Source organism: Microcaecilia unicolor, chromosome 1 (genome assembly GCF_901765095.1).
Source record: "Microcaecilia unicolor chromosome 1, aMicUni1.1, whole genome shotgun sequence".
Taxonomy (NCBI): domain Eukaryota; kingdom Metazoa; phylum Chordata; class Amphibia; order Gymnophiona; family Siphonopidae; genus Microcaecilia; species Microcaecilia unicolor.
This window is the reverse complement of record NC_044031.1, coordinates 683,353,652-683,372,561: the sequence shown is the minus strand read 5'-3', so window position 1 is coordinate 683,372,561 and position 18,910 is coordinate 683,353,652. Positions and strand designations below refer to the sequence as shown.

The 18,910-nt window shown below is 48.2% G+C and overlaps 1 protein-coding gene across 1 annotated transcript in view; it reads right to left on the bottom strand.

The window, feature by feature from the left end:
• Positions 1–18,910, bottom strand: part of AP3B2 (adaptor related protein complex 3 subunit beta 2) — a 217,595-nt gene that overhangs the window by 22,954 nt on the left and 175,731 nt on the right. Inside the window, exons 23-24 of the mRNA XM_030190380.1 lie at positions 8,917–9,148; positions 1,259–1,343 (exon numbers count right to left, since the gene is read on the bottom strand). Of these exons, the coding sequence (XP_030046240.1) occupies positions 1,259–1,343; positions 8,917–9,148 (317 nt within the window). The remainder of the gene's footprint in view (positions 1–1,258; positions 1,344–8,916; positions 9,149–18,910) is intronic.

The window sequence follows — 18,910 nt, the reverse complement described above, 5'->3', positions numbered from 1 at the left end:
CGGGGCCGAGGCCGAAGGAGGTCGGTCTCGGGGGGGCTGTACCGCAGGAGCCCTCAGGGTAGGAGGAGACCCACCCGAAGGCTCACCGCCACCAGCAGGGGAATGGACAGCCCTCACCTGCACTCCTGACGATGCACCACCGTCCGACGACATCAGCAGACGAGGTCCCGGTACCACCGACGTCGATGCAGCTATCCGATGTCTCGGCGCCGATGCAGAGGCCCGATGCCTCGATGCACTCGATGCAGGGGCGGCCGAGGAAGATGGTCTGGACGCTGATGACGTCGATGCACTCGAAGATCCTGGTGCCGATGCCGACGAAGAGCCCGAGAACAACACGTTCCACTGGGCTAATCTCGCTACCTGAGTCCGCCTTTGAAGCAGGGAACACAGACTACAGTTCTGAGGGCGGTGCTCGGCCCCCAGACACTGAAGACACGACGAGTGTCGATCAGTGAGCGAGATAACCCGGGCGCACTGGGTGCACTTCTTGAAGCCGCTGGAAGGCTTCGATGTCATGGGCCGAAAAATCACGCCGGCGAAATCAAAGTCCGAAATGACGGAAAAAGAGCACCAAAAGATTTAAAGGGAGAAAATCTCGACCGAGGCCGAAAGAGGCCTACCCCGACGACGAAAGAAAACTTATCGGGGCAAAAAGCTGGAAGTACGGGAAGGGTAACACGAAAACCGGAGCACTTCCCGACACTTTAAAAGACTTTTCCGAAGAAAAAAACACGTCAAAAATAACTTTGGACGCGCGAGGTCGACTTTCCGGGGCTCGACACGGCGAAACACGACCGTACCGAGTGCGGACAAAAGAAGACTGGCCGGCTCGAGCCGGTTTCGGACGGGAAGACGGCCGCGCATGCGCGGTGCGCGCGAGGACTAGCAAAGGACTTTGCTAGAGAAGTTTCCGATTGGAGGGGCTGCCGTGGACGTCACCCATCAGTGAGAACAAGCAGCCTGCTTGTCCTCGGAGAAAGTTCATTAAGTTCATAACAAATTTGGGTTTCTTTGAATTACTGGATTCAGGTAATTAAGTTGGGTCCTTAGGATATGCCTTTTCAAACAGGAATGCTTATGTTCTTATGTTTTTAGGTGTTGCCACTTTAAACGCAATCCGAGAAGGGAATGGTTTTCTAATCTGGACCAGGCAGGTTCAATGGCCTGTTGCCTCAGTGGCCCTATTGCTTCAAGTAGTCAGAATATGAGAACCAGCGTAGTTCTGCTTAATGAACTAGATGGAGGAACAGCTTACCACAGCTGGAAGTTGGCTGCCTGGGTAGAGTCACAGAAGTCAATGCCCATTATTACTGTGGCACTTTCGCCAGATGCCAGAGATTCTAAGAGGAAAAAAGACATATAGAGTGAGAGGCACATTCCATCTATGAATATGTCATGAGAATAAACAGCTCGATAACAGGTCTGGTCATTTGTGTGCTATTCCCAAGTACATTCTAGCGCAGGGCTTCCCAAACTCATTCTGTGATTCCATAGTCAGCTGGTTTCAGGACAATCTGAGTGAATATGCTGCTGGGTCTCCAATGTATGAAGATTGTAGATAACCGTCACAAATTGGCTGCAGTGAAAAACAGGTTCAGGCTTTCTAGCAAACTAGGCCTGTAACTCAGACCTGATATTTCACTGGATTTCAGCAAATACAAGAAATGTGACAGTCTGATTAAGCTAATGAAGCTTCGCAGAGTTACAAAGTTGGCAAGGATTGTGTAACATACAGCTGGACATAGGCATTTTGAGAAACTTTGATAAGAGATAATTGGGCAAAGATAAGGCCAGGCGTAGAAAAGTTGAATTTAGAGGGGGGGCTGAGCGAAGCTTGGAGATAAGCAAACTCACTAAGGTTGAAACTTGGTCATAATTGGATGGGAGATAAGCAAACTCACTAAGGTTGAAACTTGGTCATAATTGGATGTATGTGCCAATTATGATGAAACTGAGGTGGCCAAATGTATAGGCTGACAGAAAATAATGGTAGAAGGAAAGTATAAATACTGGCAATTTGTTAAGTCAGTCGGAGAATACAGTAAACTGTGAAGGCACCTGTTGTGTGTCACAGAGTGCTGCTCTCCCAATATGAGAAATGAAATGACTGATATATGCACTTTGATGGTCTTATGTTAATCCTGTTTTTGGTGAGTAATTAATAAACTGCTTTGAGAGCTAATTTCTCATATTCACCTAATCCCAGTGTCCTTCTGATTATTGACGAGGTCTCATAATTAATTATATATATACAAGATTTATGTCCTGTATATTCATGGTGGGTATCCTGAAACCTGACTGGCTGTGTGATCCCCAGAACAGACATGAGCCGTAACACAAGCATGACACCACTAGCGTAAAGCTCTATCAAAGAGCATGCTAAAATTCAGCATTGTGATTAGATGGGTGATTTACAAGGATTCAACTATAGAACCAATTATGCCTTTTTAAATTGCCATCCTTTTTAGGTGCATTATGCAGAGAGCAGAAGAAGTTGCTACTGAGGCTTTGTCTGTTTGTCTGTCTGTCCATTTGCATGCATGTGTTTGTTCATGTGTTGATAGACAGACACTCAATGAGTTAGGGCAGGATCCAAGAACTGCAGAGGTAGTGGGGAACCCAGGTTCTATCAGCCCAAGAAGGGAAGAATTCATAGCTGAGGCTGAGGGTGGAAGGTAGGCCAGGGCCTGACACCAGAAGAACAGGAGGACCAGTCCGGGAAGAAGAAGAGGAGGGCTGAACAGGAAGGAGGACAGAGAGGAGGAGAGGAGTCAGAGCTGTAGGGAGTGACAGGTAGGGGGTAAACAAACAAACATGAAACTCATAAGACATTCCTCTGTACTCCTTCAATATACATTTTGTACAACTGGCCTCCTCAGACACACACACCCTAATCCCTCCAAACACATACAGTGGTGGAAATAAGTATTTGATCCCTTGCTGATTTTGTAAGTTTGCCCACTGACAAAGACATGAGCAGCCCATAATTGAAGGGTAGGTTATTGGTAACAGTGAGAGATAGCACATCACAAATTAAATCCGGAAAATCACATTGTGGAAAGTATATGAATTTATTTGCATTCTGCAGAGGGAAATAAGTATTTAATCCCTCTGGCAAACAAGACCTAATACTTGGTGGCAAAACCCTTGTTGGCAAGCACAGCGGTCAGACGTCTTCTGTAGTTGATGATGAGGTTTGCACACATGTCAGGAGGAATTTTGGTCCACTCCTCTTTGCAGATCATCTCTAAATCATTAAGAGTTCTGGGCTGTCGCTTGGCAACTCGCAGCTTCAGCTCCCTCCATAAGTTTTCAATGGGATTAAGGTCTGGTGACTGGCTAGGCCACTCCATGACCCTAATGTGCTTCTTCCTGAGCCACTCCTTTGTTGCCTTGGCTGTATGTTTTGGGTCATTGTCGTGCTGGAAGACCCAGCCACGACCCATTTTTAAGGCCCTGGCGGAGGGAAGGAGGTTGTCACTCAGAATTGTACGGTACATGGCCCCATCCATTCTCCCATTGATGCGGTGAAGTAGTCCTGTGCCCTTAGCAGAGAAACACCCCCAAAACATAACATTTCCACCTCCATGCTTGACAGTGGGGACGGTGTTCTTTGGGTCATAGGCAGCATTTCTCTTCCTCCAAACACGGCGAGTTGAGTTCATGCCAAAGAGCTCAATTTTTGTCTCATCTGACCACAGCACCTTCTCCCAATCACTCTCGGCATCATCCAGGTGTTCACTGGCAAACTTCAGATGGGCCGTCACATGTGCCTTCCGGAGCAGGGGGACCTTGCGGGCACTGCAGGATTGCAATCCGTTATGTCGTAATGTGTTACCAATGGTTTTCGTGGTGACAGTGGTCCCAGCTGCCTTGAGATCATTGACAAGTTCCCCCCTTGTAGTTGTAGGCTGATTTCTAACCTTCCTCATGATCAAGGATACCCCACGAGGTGAGATTTTGCGTGGAGCCCCAGATCTTTGTCGATTGACAGTCATTTTGTACTTCTTCCATTTTCTTACTATGGCACCAACAGTTGTCTCCTTCTCGCCCAGCGTCTTACTGATGGTTTTGTAGCCCATTCCAGCCTTGTGCAGGTGTATGATCTTGTCCCTGACATCCTTAGACAGCTCCTTGCTCTTGGCCATTTTGTAGAGGTTAGAGTCTGACTGATTCACTGAGTCTGTGGACAGGTGTCTTTCATACAGGTGACCATTGCCGACAGCTGTCTGTCATGCAGGTAACGAGTTGATTTGGAGCATCTACCTGGTCTGTAGGGGCCAGATCTCTTACTGGTTGGTGGGGGATCAAATACTTATTTCCCTCTGCAGAATGCAAATAAATTCATATACTTTCCACAATGTGATTTTCCGGATTTAATTTGTGATGTGCTATCTCTCACTGTTACCAATAACCTACCCTTCAATTATGGGCTGCTCATGTCTTTGTCAGTGGGCAAACTTACAAAATCAGCAAGGGATCAAATACTTATTTCCACCACTGTATATGCCCCCCCCCCCCCCCCAAAAAAAACAAAAAACACTAACGCTCCACAGTTATCGCCTCACGCTGCTGAATCAGGTGGACATGTCTGAGTCTGCCAATGAAGGAAGGGAAAATGCGCCATTGTGTCAGATTTGTAAGTCTGCATTTCCAACCTGGTAAGCCTTTAAATGCTCCCACTGCAGCCAAGTTCCTGCAGATCCATTAGAACAGGATTTTAGTGGCTGAGAGGGTTGTTTAAATGTTCCACAGCAGTCTGCAATCTCTAATCCCCGGAGGGTGCACTATTACAGCATAGTCATTCTTTTCAGACACAGATTAGAGCAGCAAGTATTTCCCCAGAAGAGCTAAAGTCGCTCTTGCTAACATCTACTAGGATATAGACGCACATATATTAATCATGAATTCACTTCAAATCTTCCTGCCACAAAGCTTCACAAAGTCTTCTATATTAATTATAAGAAAAGACCAAAAACAAACTCTCCAAAAACCAAACAACCCCCCCTCCCCAGTTTGTTGGATTATTTCTGTCTAAATTCCATAAGCAGTAGAATGAGGTGGTCCACTGGCAACATGTCCCTGTCAATTTTTTTGCCCAGCATTGCATCAGCAACTAGAGAGCTTTGCAGCAGGGGTCAGTTTGGTTGGCCCCTCCAGCCATGGCCGCCAAGAGGGGGGGTCAAGATTCCCTGGGCCCGGCCTCCGGGGGGTGGGCGCTGCCGGTAAGCTTCTTCCTGCCTGCTTCTGGGTCTCTCTCTGCTCCTGTGTGCCAGGGAGGACCTGGATGATTGTATTAACGTGATAACCCGGGTGACCTGGGTTATCGCATTAATGCAATCATCCGGGTCCTTCTGGCACACAGAAGCAGAGAGACAGACTGAGGGAGGAGCAGTCAGACACAGGAAGGTAAGGGGCAGCCTGACTGGGAGAGGGGGGGGGGGGGTCGCAGTGTGGTGGCACAGGTGGGAGGGGGGCGGTGGTCCTGCTCCAGGCCCGGCTGTGTCTCTCGGCAGCCCTGCCTCCAGCCAAAATGTTAATTCTATTGCCCGTGCTAAATTATGTGACAAATAAGTTGGAATCCTTTGCAGAACTTCCCAACTCCAATACCCTGGCATGCACCTATCTATAGACAGAAATTGTTAACAAAGAGGGCTGGATCAGTGTCTCAGTGCTGTGTGCTGCCATGTGGAGGGGCCCTGGTTGGATTCCTAGACCAGGTCTTCTCTGTCCCAGGTTAGCCAGGGCTGGGGATACTGCAAAGACTGCATTCACGGCTCCTGCTGCAGCTGGATTTAGAGCCCATGATATATAGAGTTCCTGATGAAGCTCTGGCACATAGCTCCTATCCCCAGGATCATGGCTGCAAAGATCAGATTGGTAAAAGTAAGAGGGAGAGTTTCTCAAAACAGGGGGGAAATCCCTGGCTAGGTATACAGGAAGGCTCAGGATCCTACCTAAGGGAAAAAGAGAAAACTCTGGGGGGAAAAAGAAATGTTTACAGAAGAGGATAAGTAGAGCGGCAATGCTTCCCTGAGTTTAAAACACATAAACATGAACAACAGAGACAAAAGAAAACAAAAACATTAATCACAGCATCTGCTCGAGGCTGCAGACAGAGAAACGCAGTCCAGAAATCCAAGTGTGACTCAGGGAAAACAATGCTGCTGCAGTGAAAGGAAAACACAAGGCACCTGTCATGTGCCAGCCAGTGCAAGAAGAGCTGCCAATTCACCCAGACACATTGCACCAGCTCTGGGTTTATAATTTTCTCCTTACCCCCGACCCACCCCACTCTGCCCCAACTTCCTATTTCGCTACCTTCTGAGAACTGCGGTCTCAAATTCTTTTCCAGTCCTATGCCACATGGAAAAAATCTTGATGAACTTGGTCCTCAGTGTATGCAGCTTTGCCTTCCTCTTACAAAATTGGAAAGAGGGTCTTAGACATGCTTTAACAGTAGCAAAGAATAAACCCTAAGGTAGGGAGTTGGGCATCAACATCAGCTTTTTAAAAAAACAGACTACAATCAGTAGGCCTTTTTTTCACTAAGCACATAAATTCAGGTTTCTAAAACATGGGCTGCTATGGTCGGAAAAAAATGTAGGCACTCTTTCTTTACACAGTTGACCCTAACTTTGGTTCCTAAATCTATTCAAATGAACTGTAGGCCTAAACTTTGATGTAACTCTATAGGAAACCATATCCTGCCCTCAACTACATCAGAAAGTGCAACAGGACTTCACTCAACTATGAAAACAGAAGAAGGAGAACCATGATAAATATCAGAGACCAAACATTATTGTAATTGATGACAGTGGGTTGGAGGGGGGGGGGGGGGGCAGAGAAGAAAGGTCTTGCTGGGGAATATAAGAAAAACAAAGCCCCCCCTCCCTAGCATACACAGATCTTTTATCCCGAGTGAAGGTGTATGTAAAATGTAGCTTTTCTATATTGTTTTCAGGGCCGTGCCTAGGGTCTCTGGCGCCCCCCCTTCAGACTATCAGTTGGCGGTGGTGGCGCCCCTCCCGCCCCCCCCTCCCCCCCGTGAAAATGATCGCTCACCACTTGCCACACTGACAGGAATTGTCAGCAATATTCTTAGAAACAAATTGCTATACATTGCAAAATAAGATAGCAGATGTAAATTCTCAAAGTGGACATATTCCAAACACTAAAATGAAAATAAAATGCTTTTTTTCTACCTTTGTTGTCTGGTGACTTTCTTTTTCTGATCATGCTGACCCAGTATCTGATTCTGCTGCTATCTGTCCTCTTAACTCCGTTTCCAGGGCTTCCTTTCCATTTATTTCTTTCCTTTCCTCCTTTCTTCTTCATTTCTGGTCCTCAGCTTCTGCCTGTTTTCTTCATCCATGTGCAGTTTTTCTCCATTCTTCCTTTCCCTCATTTCATCTCCTTCATCTCTCTTCCCTCCCCTCTATGTCCAGCAATTTCTCCTCTCTCCCTGAGCCCTGCCCTCCCATCCATGCTCCTCTGTCCCCTCCATTCATCCCTATTCAGCAATTCCCCTCTCTCCCTGAGCCCTGCCCTCCCATCCATGCTCCTCTGTCCCCTCCATTCATCCCTAATTCCCTATCCAGCAATTCCCCTCTCTCCCTGAGCCCTGCCCCTCCCATCCATGCTCCTCTGTCACCCTCCATTAATCCCTATCCAGCAATTGCCCTCTCTCCCTTCCATGACCCCCCCTCGCATTCATGCTCCTCTCTCCCCTGTCCTCCCGCTCCCATCATGTCCCAGTTGGCCTGGCCCGCCCTCTTCTCCCCTCCCCCTTCGCATCCATGCTCGTCTCTCCCCTACCCTCCCGCTCCCATGTCCCAGTTGGCCTGGCCCGCCCTCTTCTCCCCCCCCCCTTCGCATCCATGCTCCTCTCTCCCCTGCCCTCCCGCTCCCATTGTTCAACTGCCCGCCCTCTTCTCTCCCCCCAACATCCCTTTTCTTTTTTTCTTTTTAAATTTACCTCCGTGGCGGTCCAGCAGCGCAGCGTCAGTGGAGGCGGGGCTCCCGACGTCTCTAGCCTTCCCTTCGCTGTGTTCCGCCTTCTTCTGACGTCTTGATGTCAGAAGAAGGCGGAACACAGCGAAGGGAAGGCTAGAGACGTCGGGAGCGCCGCCTCCTTCACTGACGCTGCGTTGCTGGACCGCCACGGAGGTAAATTTAAAAAGAAAAAAAAAGAAAAGGGATGTTTGGGGGGGAGAAGAGGGCGGGCAGTTGAACAATGGGAGCGGGAGGGCGAGCGAGGTGAGCATGATGCGGCGGCGCCCCCCAGAGGGTGGTGCCCACCTGCCATGCTTACCCCGCTTACCGTGTTGGCACGGCCCTGATTGTTTTAATAAAATGTGATTGTCTCTGGGAAAAGGTGACTAAAGTTGTAGATCCAAAATGTTGAGAATGACCAATTTGTTTTTCATGGGTCCATAAGCAGTCTCAAAAAATTACGTTTGAACTTCTGTAACTATTTTATGTTTTCACATAAAAGGATGGGGTTTGGACTGTTGTATTACAAATTGTTTGCTCTACCAGAATTTATTAAAAACTCATTTGTTTGTTTCTGGTGACTTTAGTCAGAGTTTCTCAGACATGGTCACAAATATGAATTTTCATTTTTTTATATGCTTTCTGAGTGGGTAACTAGCACACTGCTTTCCAACTATGGCAGTCTTGAATTTTATTAGCCCCGTTTCCAGTGCAGCGACTGGAGTGCCCCAAGTGAAAGAGAAGGGGGGCTCTGATCAGTCCAGTGAGCAGCTCTACAAGGGCAGAAAGTCAAATAAAAGCAGTTAGGAGGCCTTGCTTTCACACAACAGCTCAAGGGTCACTGGGAAATGAGGACAGGAGTGTGAGGCCCCCTGTCTTACTCATCTTTGCCTTGGTCTGTAGTCTGCGGGTGCTTACCAATCTCCTTGAACTCATGGATCTTCATCCCAGATTGAAGCTTCGGCTCACTGATCCGCACATTTTTCACCTCCGAATCTGTGTTGTTGGAGAATTGGATCTGAACTGCGACCATGTGTGGGTCAGGAATGAAGGGCTGACGACTGAAGAAATATTCCACAGAGAGGCCCTCACCTGTCATCCGGTGCAGTAATTCATATGTCTTCACAGTGCTGAATATAGGGCTGATTATCTGGAGTCAGGGGTAGAGGGGGACAGACAGAGATGGGGGGGGGGGGGGGGGGGGAAGGGTAAAAAATGGAGATGGAGGATAAACAGGTCGTTGGGAGTAAGGAGATAGAGAGAAAAGGGACAGATAAGGGAGTTTGGGTACAGGCAGAGGGAAGGTGAAAAAGAGAGTGAGAAACTATTATAAAACTATTAGAGGAGGGAACCTATTAGTGCAAAAAAGGAGTTGCAAAATACACAGACTCTTAAGTGTATGTAGTTTATGGTTGTTGCTAATATATGTGTTTTATTGGTGTGGATATCTAAATCTATATCTATCTACTGTGATTGAATTGAGGCTGATAGCCCAGTGTGTGGGTTGTAGTGAGACAACACTGTGGAGAAATATGTCCTCAAAGCAAGGCCAGCTAATGACCACCAATATAACATTATAGGTGATAGTTATGGTGCCTATTTTAAGCCTGCTTTTCTTTGCAGAATAGTAGTGCAAGCAGCAGAGAACACACATACATCTTGGCATGACCACTTACACCAGCCCTATAGCTGGTATAAATGCCCATGCCTAGATGTTTATTTATTTTTATTTAAAACTTTATATACTACTTACCTTTCGAAAGACCTAAGCATGAATGCTTGTAAATTATACTGTTATATAATTTATGTTATACATGTGCACTGTGCTCAAACTTTGCCCATGTGTATGCATAGGGCCGCTGAGGGGGGGGGGGGGGGGGGCGGCAAACTTCTTCTTGCTGCCTGCTTCTAGGTCTGTCCTCCCCTGCTCCTGTGTACCTCCCAGGACCCGGATGATTGCATTAGCGCGATATCACGTTAATACAGTCATCCGGGTCCTGACTCCCGGCACGGAGAGGAGCAGGAGAGGACAGACCGTGGGAGAAGGCATGCAGGAAGCAGCTTGCCAGCGCTGGGCCCAGGCTCCTACTTGGAAGCAAAGGTAGAAAGGTAAGGGGGCGAGCAGGAGCAACAGTGCAAGTGTGTGTGTGTGTGTGTGTGGGGTGGCTCGAGTGGGGGGAGCGCCATGAGTGGGGGGGGGGGGGGGGGGCGGCTTGCGGCAGTCTGGTTCTCCCCCCGGGCCCGGCTCTGTCTCTCGGCAGCCCTGTGTATTCCCACTGGCAAAGTACCTGCCAGCAAAGCAGTCAATAGTCAGAGGTCATTTGCATATGTGAATACACACTTACACATGTAAATGATTAGAGTACCACCATTTACAAGCATTGCTGCTGCCTAAATTAGGTGTCTTCTTATAGAACCCCTCCATCCCCAACCCATGTGCTTGATATAAGAATCTGAAGAGACTGACTGACACTATTAGGGGATGACCAAATTTCGGTTTCAATTTCAGCTTTTGCACCAAAACTGGTCTAAAAATCAAATTCAGCCTTGCTTTGTTTTCAGCTGAAAAGGCCAATAAATTTTTGGCTGAAACTGAAACTCCCCCCTCCCCCCGGCAACCAAAAGCAGGCCTCCCTGTCCAGGCTTACCTTACAAACCCTGGTGGTCTAGTGGCCTTGTCAAGGCAGGAGCAATCCCCAGTAACTCCTGCCTATGCCGGCTCCACAGTCAAAATGGCTTCTATGAATTCTGATGAGGCCATTAGATCACCAGGGTTTGTAAGTTAGGCCTGGGGGGGGGGGGGGGGGGGCTACAGATGGGAGCCCTTTTTTTTTTTTTGGGGGGGGGGGGGGGAGTGTGATGCCGGAGATAGGCCCATTTTTGTTCAGGAAGAATGGAATGAGGCCAGAGTGGGGTCCAGTTTTTTTTTTTTGGGGGGGGGGGGAGGGATGTGATTTTTGTTTTCAACTAAAACTGCACAGCAAATTTCAGCTGCAGATTTGGTTTTGGCCAACCACTGGAACAATAAGGCAGTGCCTAAGGGCCCACAGCAGAAGGGGGAGGAGGAGCAAAGAAGAAGTGAGGCAGTGGGCATAATTATATAGATATATAAGAAATTTTATTTCAACTTTTCACCCTGCAAGTGAAGGAATGCCAGCTGGATTTAATTACTTAGAAAGTCTAGCTTTGGCTAAGCTAAAGGTTAAAAAGGTCAGAGAGAGAAACTTTCTTTGACCCCTTGTGAGTGATGGAGGGTTAAGGCTAGTTCAAAGATATTACCTTACCACTTACCACATACATCTGTATACTATTATGAACAAGGCATGAGCCAGACATACTGTAGTTTAAAAGTAGGCTGAATGCTGTTTAAATAATTCTAGATATTCTTGATATGTAGATTTTGTTATAAGGAATTCTGATTTCTGTGTATTTTAGAATATGTCTTATAAGGATGCTTATTTTAGAATATGTTTTATTCTGTGTAATTCTATGTAGAATATTTGTTCAACTCTCTGCCTTACTTTCCAAGTAAGATTGTAGTTGAAAAGGTCAGCATCTGGTTTGACTTAGCTACAGTCCTGGCTAGGTGAAAGAGGTCAGAAAAAGTCAACTTACTTCCTTGATGGATTATAGCAAAATGTAGCATTAAGCAAGAATATCCCTTAGCCCCTAAATGAACCCAGTTTAAGCTATAGTTGAGAAATTAATCATAATAAGAACATGCAGGAGTTCTGGTGCCATATTGTCTAGCTTGAGGGGCCCCAGGTCATAGGTCAGTTTGAGAAATATCAAACCTATGTAACTGATATTTTTAAAGTAATGTATAGAGATGATTGGCTGAGGCAAGGTAACCAATCTATTCTTTACCATCTGGAAAGTAAGGGGGGCTAGGAGGGGCTTAGGACTGTATATAAGTGAGAGCAGAAGCAGCTTACGTCAGAAGGAACAGACAGAAGAAAGAGAGCTGAAGGAAGACAGACAGCAGAAGAAGAGAAGAAGCTGAGACAGAAGCCATAACATCCAGAGAGCTGAGAAAGGGAAGAAGAGAGCTAGAACTGATGTCCTACTTTGTTTGCTGGCAAATAAAGAAGATTTCTCCCTCATTCTGGTGTGTGCTGTTTGACTCCTGAAGTACCACAGATTCTGCTAACAATAGGGGTAATTCATGCATCAATTCCTGCAACAATTCTTGGTGGCAGCGGTGGGATCCCGGACCCTGCATCAATCTCTGGCACCCAACTGACTGAGGAACATTAGCCGGGTATGTATTCTGTATTCTGTATTGTAATCCTAGCTAGGAAACTGTAAACCAGCCCCTCAAAATTTGAGGGAAGGGGAGTCTGATCAACTCTCAGCGAAGGCCTTAGTAGCTTCTAGTCGTGGGGACTAGCAGCGAAACCGCTAGAGCTTATCTGTATCTGAGAAATCTGAAATTGTTGGGTGGGATTTTCTGTATGGAATGTGTGTGATGCTTGAATGTTAAATGAGTGCGGACTTCTTATAGCTGCGTTTCCAGTTAACGCGAGTTCAACTGGCCAGCGACGGAAGGAAGCGATTGTTGTCTGTCTACCATTTTGTCTCTGGATCTGTGGACCCCTTACCACAAATCCAAAAATTCCCTCCCTTTGTGTGTTGTAACTGTAAGCATTATGGGAGGGACATCATCTAGAAAAATTGATACTCCCCTAGATTGTATGCTTAACAATTTCAAGAAAGGATTTTTAATTAATGATTATGGACAGACTTTAAGCTCAAGTACTCTAAGAACCTTGTGTGAAGTTGAGTGGCCATCTATGGGAGTGGGGTGGCCCCCTAGTGGCAGCTTAGATATTGAAGTAATCCGGAAGGTCTACAGCATAGTTGTAGGAGAACCAGAATATCTTGAACAACTCCCCTATATAGATTCCTGGGACAGCCTTGTGACTGACCCTCCCTCTTGGTTGAAAACTTATATGGGATCCCCAGTAAAATTCATGTTGGGCCGCGTTCAAAGAAAGATTAGAAAATCTAAACTGGAAGAAGGAAAGAGCCCCAGGAAGCCTACCACCCAATCGGTGGCTTCCGCCCCTACCCTGTCCGAAAAACCCATACTTTCTGATGACCCCTCAGATCTTGAGCCACCACCTTATGGCCCATTGTTGGGGTTCCGTGCCACCCCTAGAGATCCACGCCGTCCAGCCCAAGCCTCTCCAGTACAGGCTTCCCCGGATAGTTCCTCCTCTTCTGTGCCACATCCTAGGGTGGACTTTTCACCCAGCCTCTACCCTTCTGTGCCACATCCTTCCCTGTTAACCTCCCAAGACCCGCTTTGGGCTGCACCCCCTGACTCCTCAACTCCAGACAGCCCAGCCTTTCCTTCTAATACCCCTCCCTACTCATCAGGGGCCCGGCATCCCTTTCAATGGACTGAATCACCTGTGACCACCTCTCAGTCTATGAGTACCCCTCCCCATCCCTCAGGGTTTCAACACACCTCCACTGAATGGGTTAGACCTGCTGCAATCACCTTTGAGCATGATAGGAGGGTAGCTCCTAGCTCTACCTCAGGTTCCATTCCCACCTCCTCGAGAGTTCTGCCCCTCCGTCAGGTAACCACCACTCGACCGGATCCTAATAATGAGGGTCAGGTTATACAGGCACAGGCCTACCAGTATGTACCCTTCACAACCACCGATCTCCTGAATTGGAAGACGCATTACCCCTCTTATACTGAAAAGCCTCAGGCAGTGGTGGACCTAGTGGCTAGCATTATGGCCACCCATAACCCAACTTGGACTGATTGTCAACAACTTCTCCTGACCCTCTTCACAACTGAGGAGAGGCGGAAGATTTTACAAAATGCTGAGGCCATCACGCGAGCGCGTGTCCCCGAGGGGACACAGGACCCAGAGCAATGGGTTAGAACTCGGTTTCCTCGCGCAGCTCCAGTTTGGGATCCAAATAATGGGCAGCACTATGAACTGTTGTCTGGCTATTGCCGGGACTTGCTGGAAGGTATGAGGAAAGGCATAAAGAGGCCCATTAATCTGGCAAAGGTCTCTGAAATTCTCCAAGGGGCAACTGAATCCCCTGGGGCCTTTTTAGAGCGACTAATTGAAGCCTACAGAACATACACCCCATTTGACCCTGAGGCACTAGAAAACCAGAGAATGGTGAATAGTGCATTGGTGGCCCAGAGTATGCCAGATATCCGGAAGAAGTTGCAGCGTCAGGAGGGATTCGCAGGGATGAATACCACCCAGCTAATTGAGATCGCAACCAAGGTTTTCATTAATAGGGATCAGGAGGTGCGCCGAGAGGCTGACCGGAAGATGCAGAAGGCCGACCTTTTAGCGGCAGCCATTACTAATTCCACCCTTAACCGAGGTCGACCTCTAGCTAATGGGAAGCCAAAGTGGGACCCCGGACCACCAGCCAGGCCCCGAGATTCCTTCAATCAATCCTGGCCACGAGGGGAGAATCCCAGACCAAGATTGGAGAGGGATCAGTGTGCCTACTGTAAGGAAAGAGGGCACTGGAAAGATGAATGCCCCCAGAGGCGCCAGGGACTGAGAAGGGGACCAGGAGATCGAGGAAGCCGAGGCCGAGTTCGAGAGGGGAGGTATGAGCCTCCTGAATCTGACATCATTGGGATAGCCGAGATGGCAGAATGGGACGAATAGGACAGACCGGGTTCCTACAAACTGGGCTCCCAGGAACCTATGGTCAAGTTAACTATAGGGAGCCGCTCAATTCCATTCATGATTGATACAGGAGCTGAACATTCTGTTGTGACGGAGCGATTAGCGCCTGTGTCTGGAAAAACTGTCCGAGTGGTGGGAGCCACGGGGGTGCAGAACCGGAGGCCCTTCCTGACGACCCGTAGATGCCAATTAGGCTCACACACAGTCACTCATGAATTCTTGTATATGCCAGACTGTCCAATCCCTTTGTTAGGCCGGGACCTGCCGTCCAAGCTTAGGGCCCAAATTTCCTTTGACTCTGATGGCCAGACTTCAGTCTCCTTTCGGCCCCCGACATCTAGCCCTAAGGGTATATTGAGTTTCTGCTGCCCCCTTGAAGAAGAATGGCGGCTGCATCAGTCGCAGGGCCAAGTTGACCTACCCCTGGCTGATAGTTTCCAGGTCAGTGGGGTATGGGCAGAAGATAATCCCCCAGGGTTGGCCCGAAATATTCCTCCTGTCCATGTAGACTTACTTCCAAGTGCCCGGCCAATCCATCTTCGTCAATACCCAATTCCCCGAAAGGCTCTGGAAGGGATTCAAGCACATCTGAATCGTTTGTTATCCCATGGAATTATTCGACCTTGCCAGTCTCCATGGAATACGCCACTGTTGCCAGTTCAGAAGCCAGGGACTGAGGACTACCGGCCAGTCCAAGACTTACGAGTGGTCAACAAATCCACTATCTCATTACACCCTGTAGTGCCTAATCCATATGTCCTGCTGGGATTGATACCTTCTGGAGCTACCCATTTCACGACACTAGATCTAAAAGATGCCTTCTTTTGTATTCGGGAGGCCCCCGCCAGTCAACTGCTTTTTGCCTTTCAATGGGAAAACCCAGTAACAGGAAGGAAGCTTCAGTATACATGGACCCGCCTGCCACAGGGGTTCAAGAACTCCCCCACCATTTTTGGGACTGCCCTAGGGCAAGACCTTAAGACTTTTAAATCTGAGCCTTCCAAGCGAGTTTTACTCCAGTATGTAGATGACCTCCTGATTGCAGCAGTGACCCAGGAAGAGTGTTTTGAGGCTACCAGAGAATTGCTGGAGCTACTCTTGGATGCGGGTTATAAGGTCTCACGCTCAAAGGCCCAACTTTGTCAGTCAGAAGTGAAGTATCTGGGCTTCTGCATTTCCCAGGGAAGTCGGAGACTGGATGTCAGTAGGAAGCAAGCGGTTGCTGCAATTCCCCAACCCAAGTCCAGAAGGGAAGTTAGGGAATTTCTGGGAGCAGCCGGATTTTGCAGAATTTGGATTCCAAATTTTGCATTGATGGCGAAACCCCTTTACCAGGCCACAAAGGGGGGTGAAAAGGAACCATTTGAATGGGGATCTACTGCTCAACAATCCTTCATTGCCATAAAGAAAGCCCTACTCCAAGCCCCTGCGTTAGGCCTTCCTGATGTGGAGAAACCTTTCTCACTGTATGTCCATGAGCGACAGGGGGTTGCTCTGGGTGTGCTGACCCAGATGATGGGATCCTGGCAGAGGCCTGTTGCATACCTGTCTAAACAGCTGGATGGAGTGGCTAAAGGATGGCCAGCCTGCATGAGGGCCATTGCAGCAACAGCCTTACTGGTCCAGGAAGCTGATAAGTTGACCTTGGGGCAAGAACTGGTTGTTAAAGTCCCCCACGCAGTTCTCACCCTCATGGAGTATAAGGGCAACCACTGGTTTACAAATAACCGTATGGTTAAGTACCAAGCCAGTTTGTGTGAGAATCCACGGATACACCTGGAAACAGTGGCTACATTCAATCCTGCCACTCTTTTGCCAGCATCTGAGGGACCACCGGATCATGACTGTATCCAAACCATGGATGAAGTGTACTCCAGTCGACCAGATCTTAAAGATGTTCCGTGGAGGGACCCAGATGTAATTTATTTCACAGATGGAAGCAGTTACGTGGAGAACTCCAAGCGATTGGCAGGCTATGCTGTGGTGACAGAGGACAAGGTGATAGAAGCAAGGGCCCTGCCCCAAGGAACTTCAGCCCAGAAAGCAGAACTTGTGGCCCTCATACGAGCTCTGGAGCTAGCAGCAGGACTGGTGACCAACATTTATACTGATTCCAAGTATGCCTTCACAACTCTACACGCTCATGGAGCTTTGTATAAGGAAAAGGGACTCATAAATGCCGCAGGCCAACCTGTTAAGTATGGACCTGAAATACTTCAGTTGCTAGAGGCTGTTTGGGCCCCTAAAAAGGTAGCTGTCATTCACTGCAGGGGACATCAAAGGATAGATACTCCAGTGGCCCGAGAGAATCGCCATGCTGATTGGGTGGCCAAGGAAGCTGCTCGAGGACCCCCAGCAAGTACTGTGACTCCCCTGTTCCAAATTCGACTGCAAGAATGGACGCCTATGTACACTCAAACGGAAGAGAAATGGGCTCAAGAGGAAGGTGCAGTAAGGAGACCTGATGGTTGGTTACATCTCCCTGATACCAGAGTTCTGGTGCCACGCCACCTAGCTTGGCCTGTAGTGTCTCAAGCTCATGACCTATCACACTTAGGGAAAACAGCACTAGCCCGCCTACTCAGTCGAGTAGTGGTGCTGGAGGGATTGGATAGTCTGGTTGCCACTGCCTCTGCCCGATGTACTCTCTGTGCTCAGAATAATGCTCGTCAGGGACCCCGTATTCCACCAGGAGTTCAGTCTAGAGGACTAACACCCTTTGAGTCCCTAGTTATAGACTTCACAGAAATGCCCAGGAGCGGTAGGCTCCGATACCTCTTGGTCATGGTCTGTACCTTTTCTGGGTGGGTGGAAGCATATCCTACAGTCACTGAGAAAGCCACAGAAGCAGCTCGAGCCCTCCTTAGGGATGTCATCCCCAGGTATGGACTGCCCCTTGCCATAGGTTCAGATAATGGTCCCGCCTTTGTTGAAGCCACACTTCAGGCCCTGTCCCGCGCATTGCGCATTACCTGGAAATTGCATTGTGCCTATCGTCCCCAGAGTTCAGGGCAGGTTGAGCGGGCAAACAGAACCTTGAAAAATAGCCTAGCAAAGATTTGTCAGGAAACCCAACTGAAATGGCCACAGGCACTGCCATTAGCCCTCTTCCGCCTCCGATGCACCCCAACTAAAGGAACAGCCCTCTCTCCCTTTGAAATTGTGTATGGGAAGCCCCCAGCCATTTTGCAGGGAATTAAGGGAGACATAGGGATTTTAGGGTCTGCCCAGGTGCAGGAGCAGGTAGCCCTCTTGGGCAGGATAATTTCTGAGCTTCAGTCTTACGTGAGAGAAATAAACCCTGTCCCCTTCCAGGCTCAGGTACATTCCTTCCTGCCAGGGGATAGAGTTTGGGTGAAAGACTGGAGGCTCCAGCCTTTGGGGCCCCGATGGAAAGGACCTTTTACTGTTTTGCTTTCTACCCCTACAGCTGTGAAGGTCGCAGGGATAACTCCATGGGTCCATTGGTCTCGAATTAAGTCTGCTGACCAGACTGAGCCCAGCACGGATCAGACGGAGCCTAAACAGTGGAGAGCTGAAAGTGATCCAGCGGAGCCATTGAAGTTGCGCTTGACCCGAACCAAAGAATCTACTAGCTGAAAAGAAGGGTCAACTGCATACTGCAGGAGCTGCTGAACTTCGGCTTCATACTGAGATTCTTTCTTGCCTGATTCTGGCTTTCTTGGAATTTGAGAGCTTGATCCTTGTCAGTTGAGGGTCTATCCCAACTGGTATAAGAACTCAAAGACTGAGAACATTATATTAGAGTAATCTGTGATTAGCATAGACTGTTGGAATATTATTGCTTGATTAGTTTACTGTATTTGTTTTAGATTAGGAAGAAAGAAAATGTTAGTAGTTTGGATGCTTTTGTTGTTTTCTACTCCTTGCCTCCTTTTTCCTAATACCCCAACTCGCTCTAACCTTTGGTTACACTCAGTCCAGGAACTAATTAGCCAGGCAAAGATTACTTCCCCTTGTATTGTGTGTTCCCGATTTTCTCCTTATACTACAGATGTCCCAGCTGTTCCTGTCCCTGTGCAGCTCCCAGCTCTTATACCTCCCTACTTTTCGAGTTCAGGCCCTTGGAGCCAGGATTATACTTGGTGGTCCTTTTATAATGCTACTTCCCCCTCTGAATCTTCTCTAAGGCCAGTCTTTACGTCTCCCTATCCAGCTTCCGGAGTGTTTTGTCTAACAAGAAACATCTCAACTGTTCTTCCCATTCC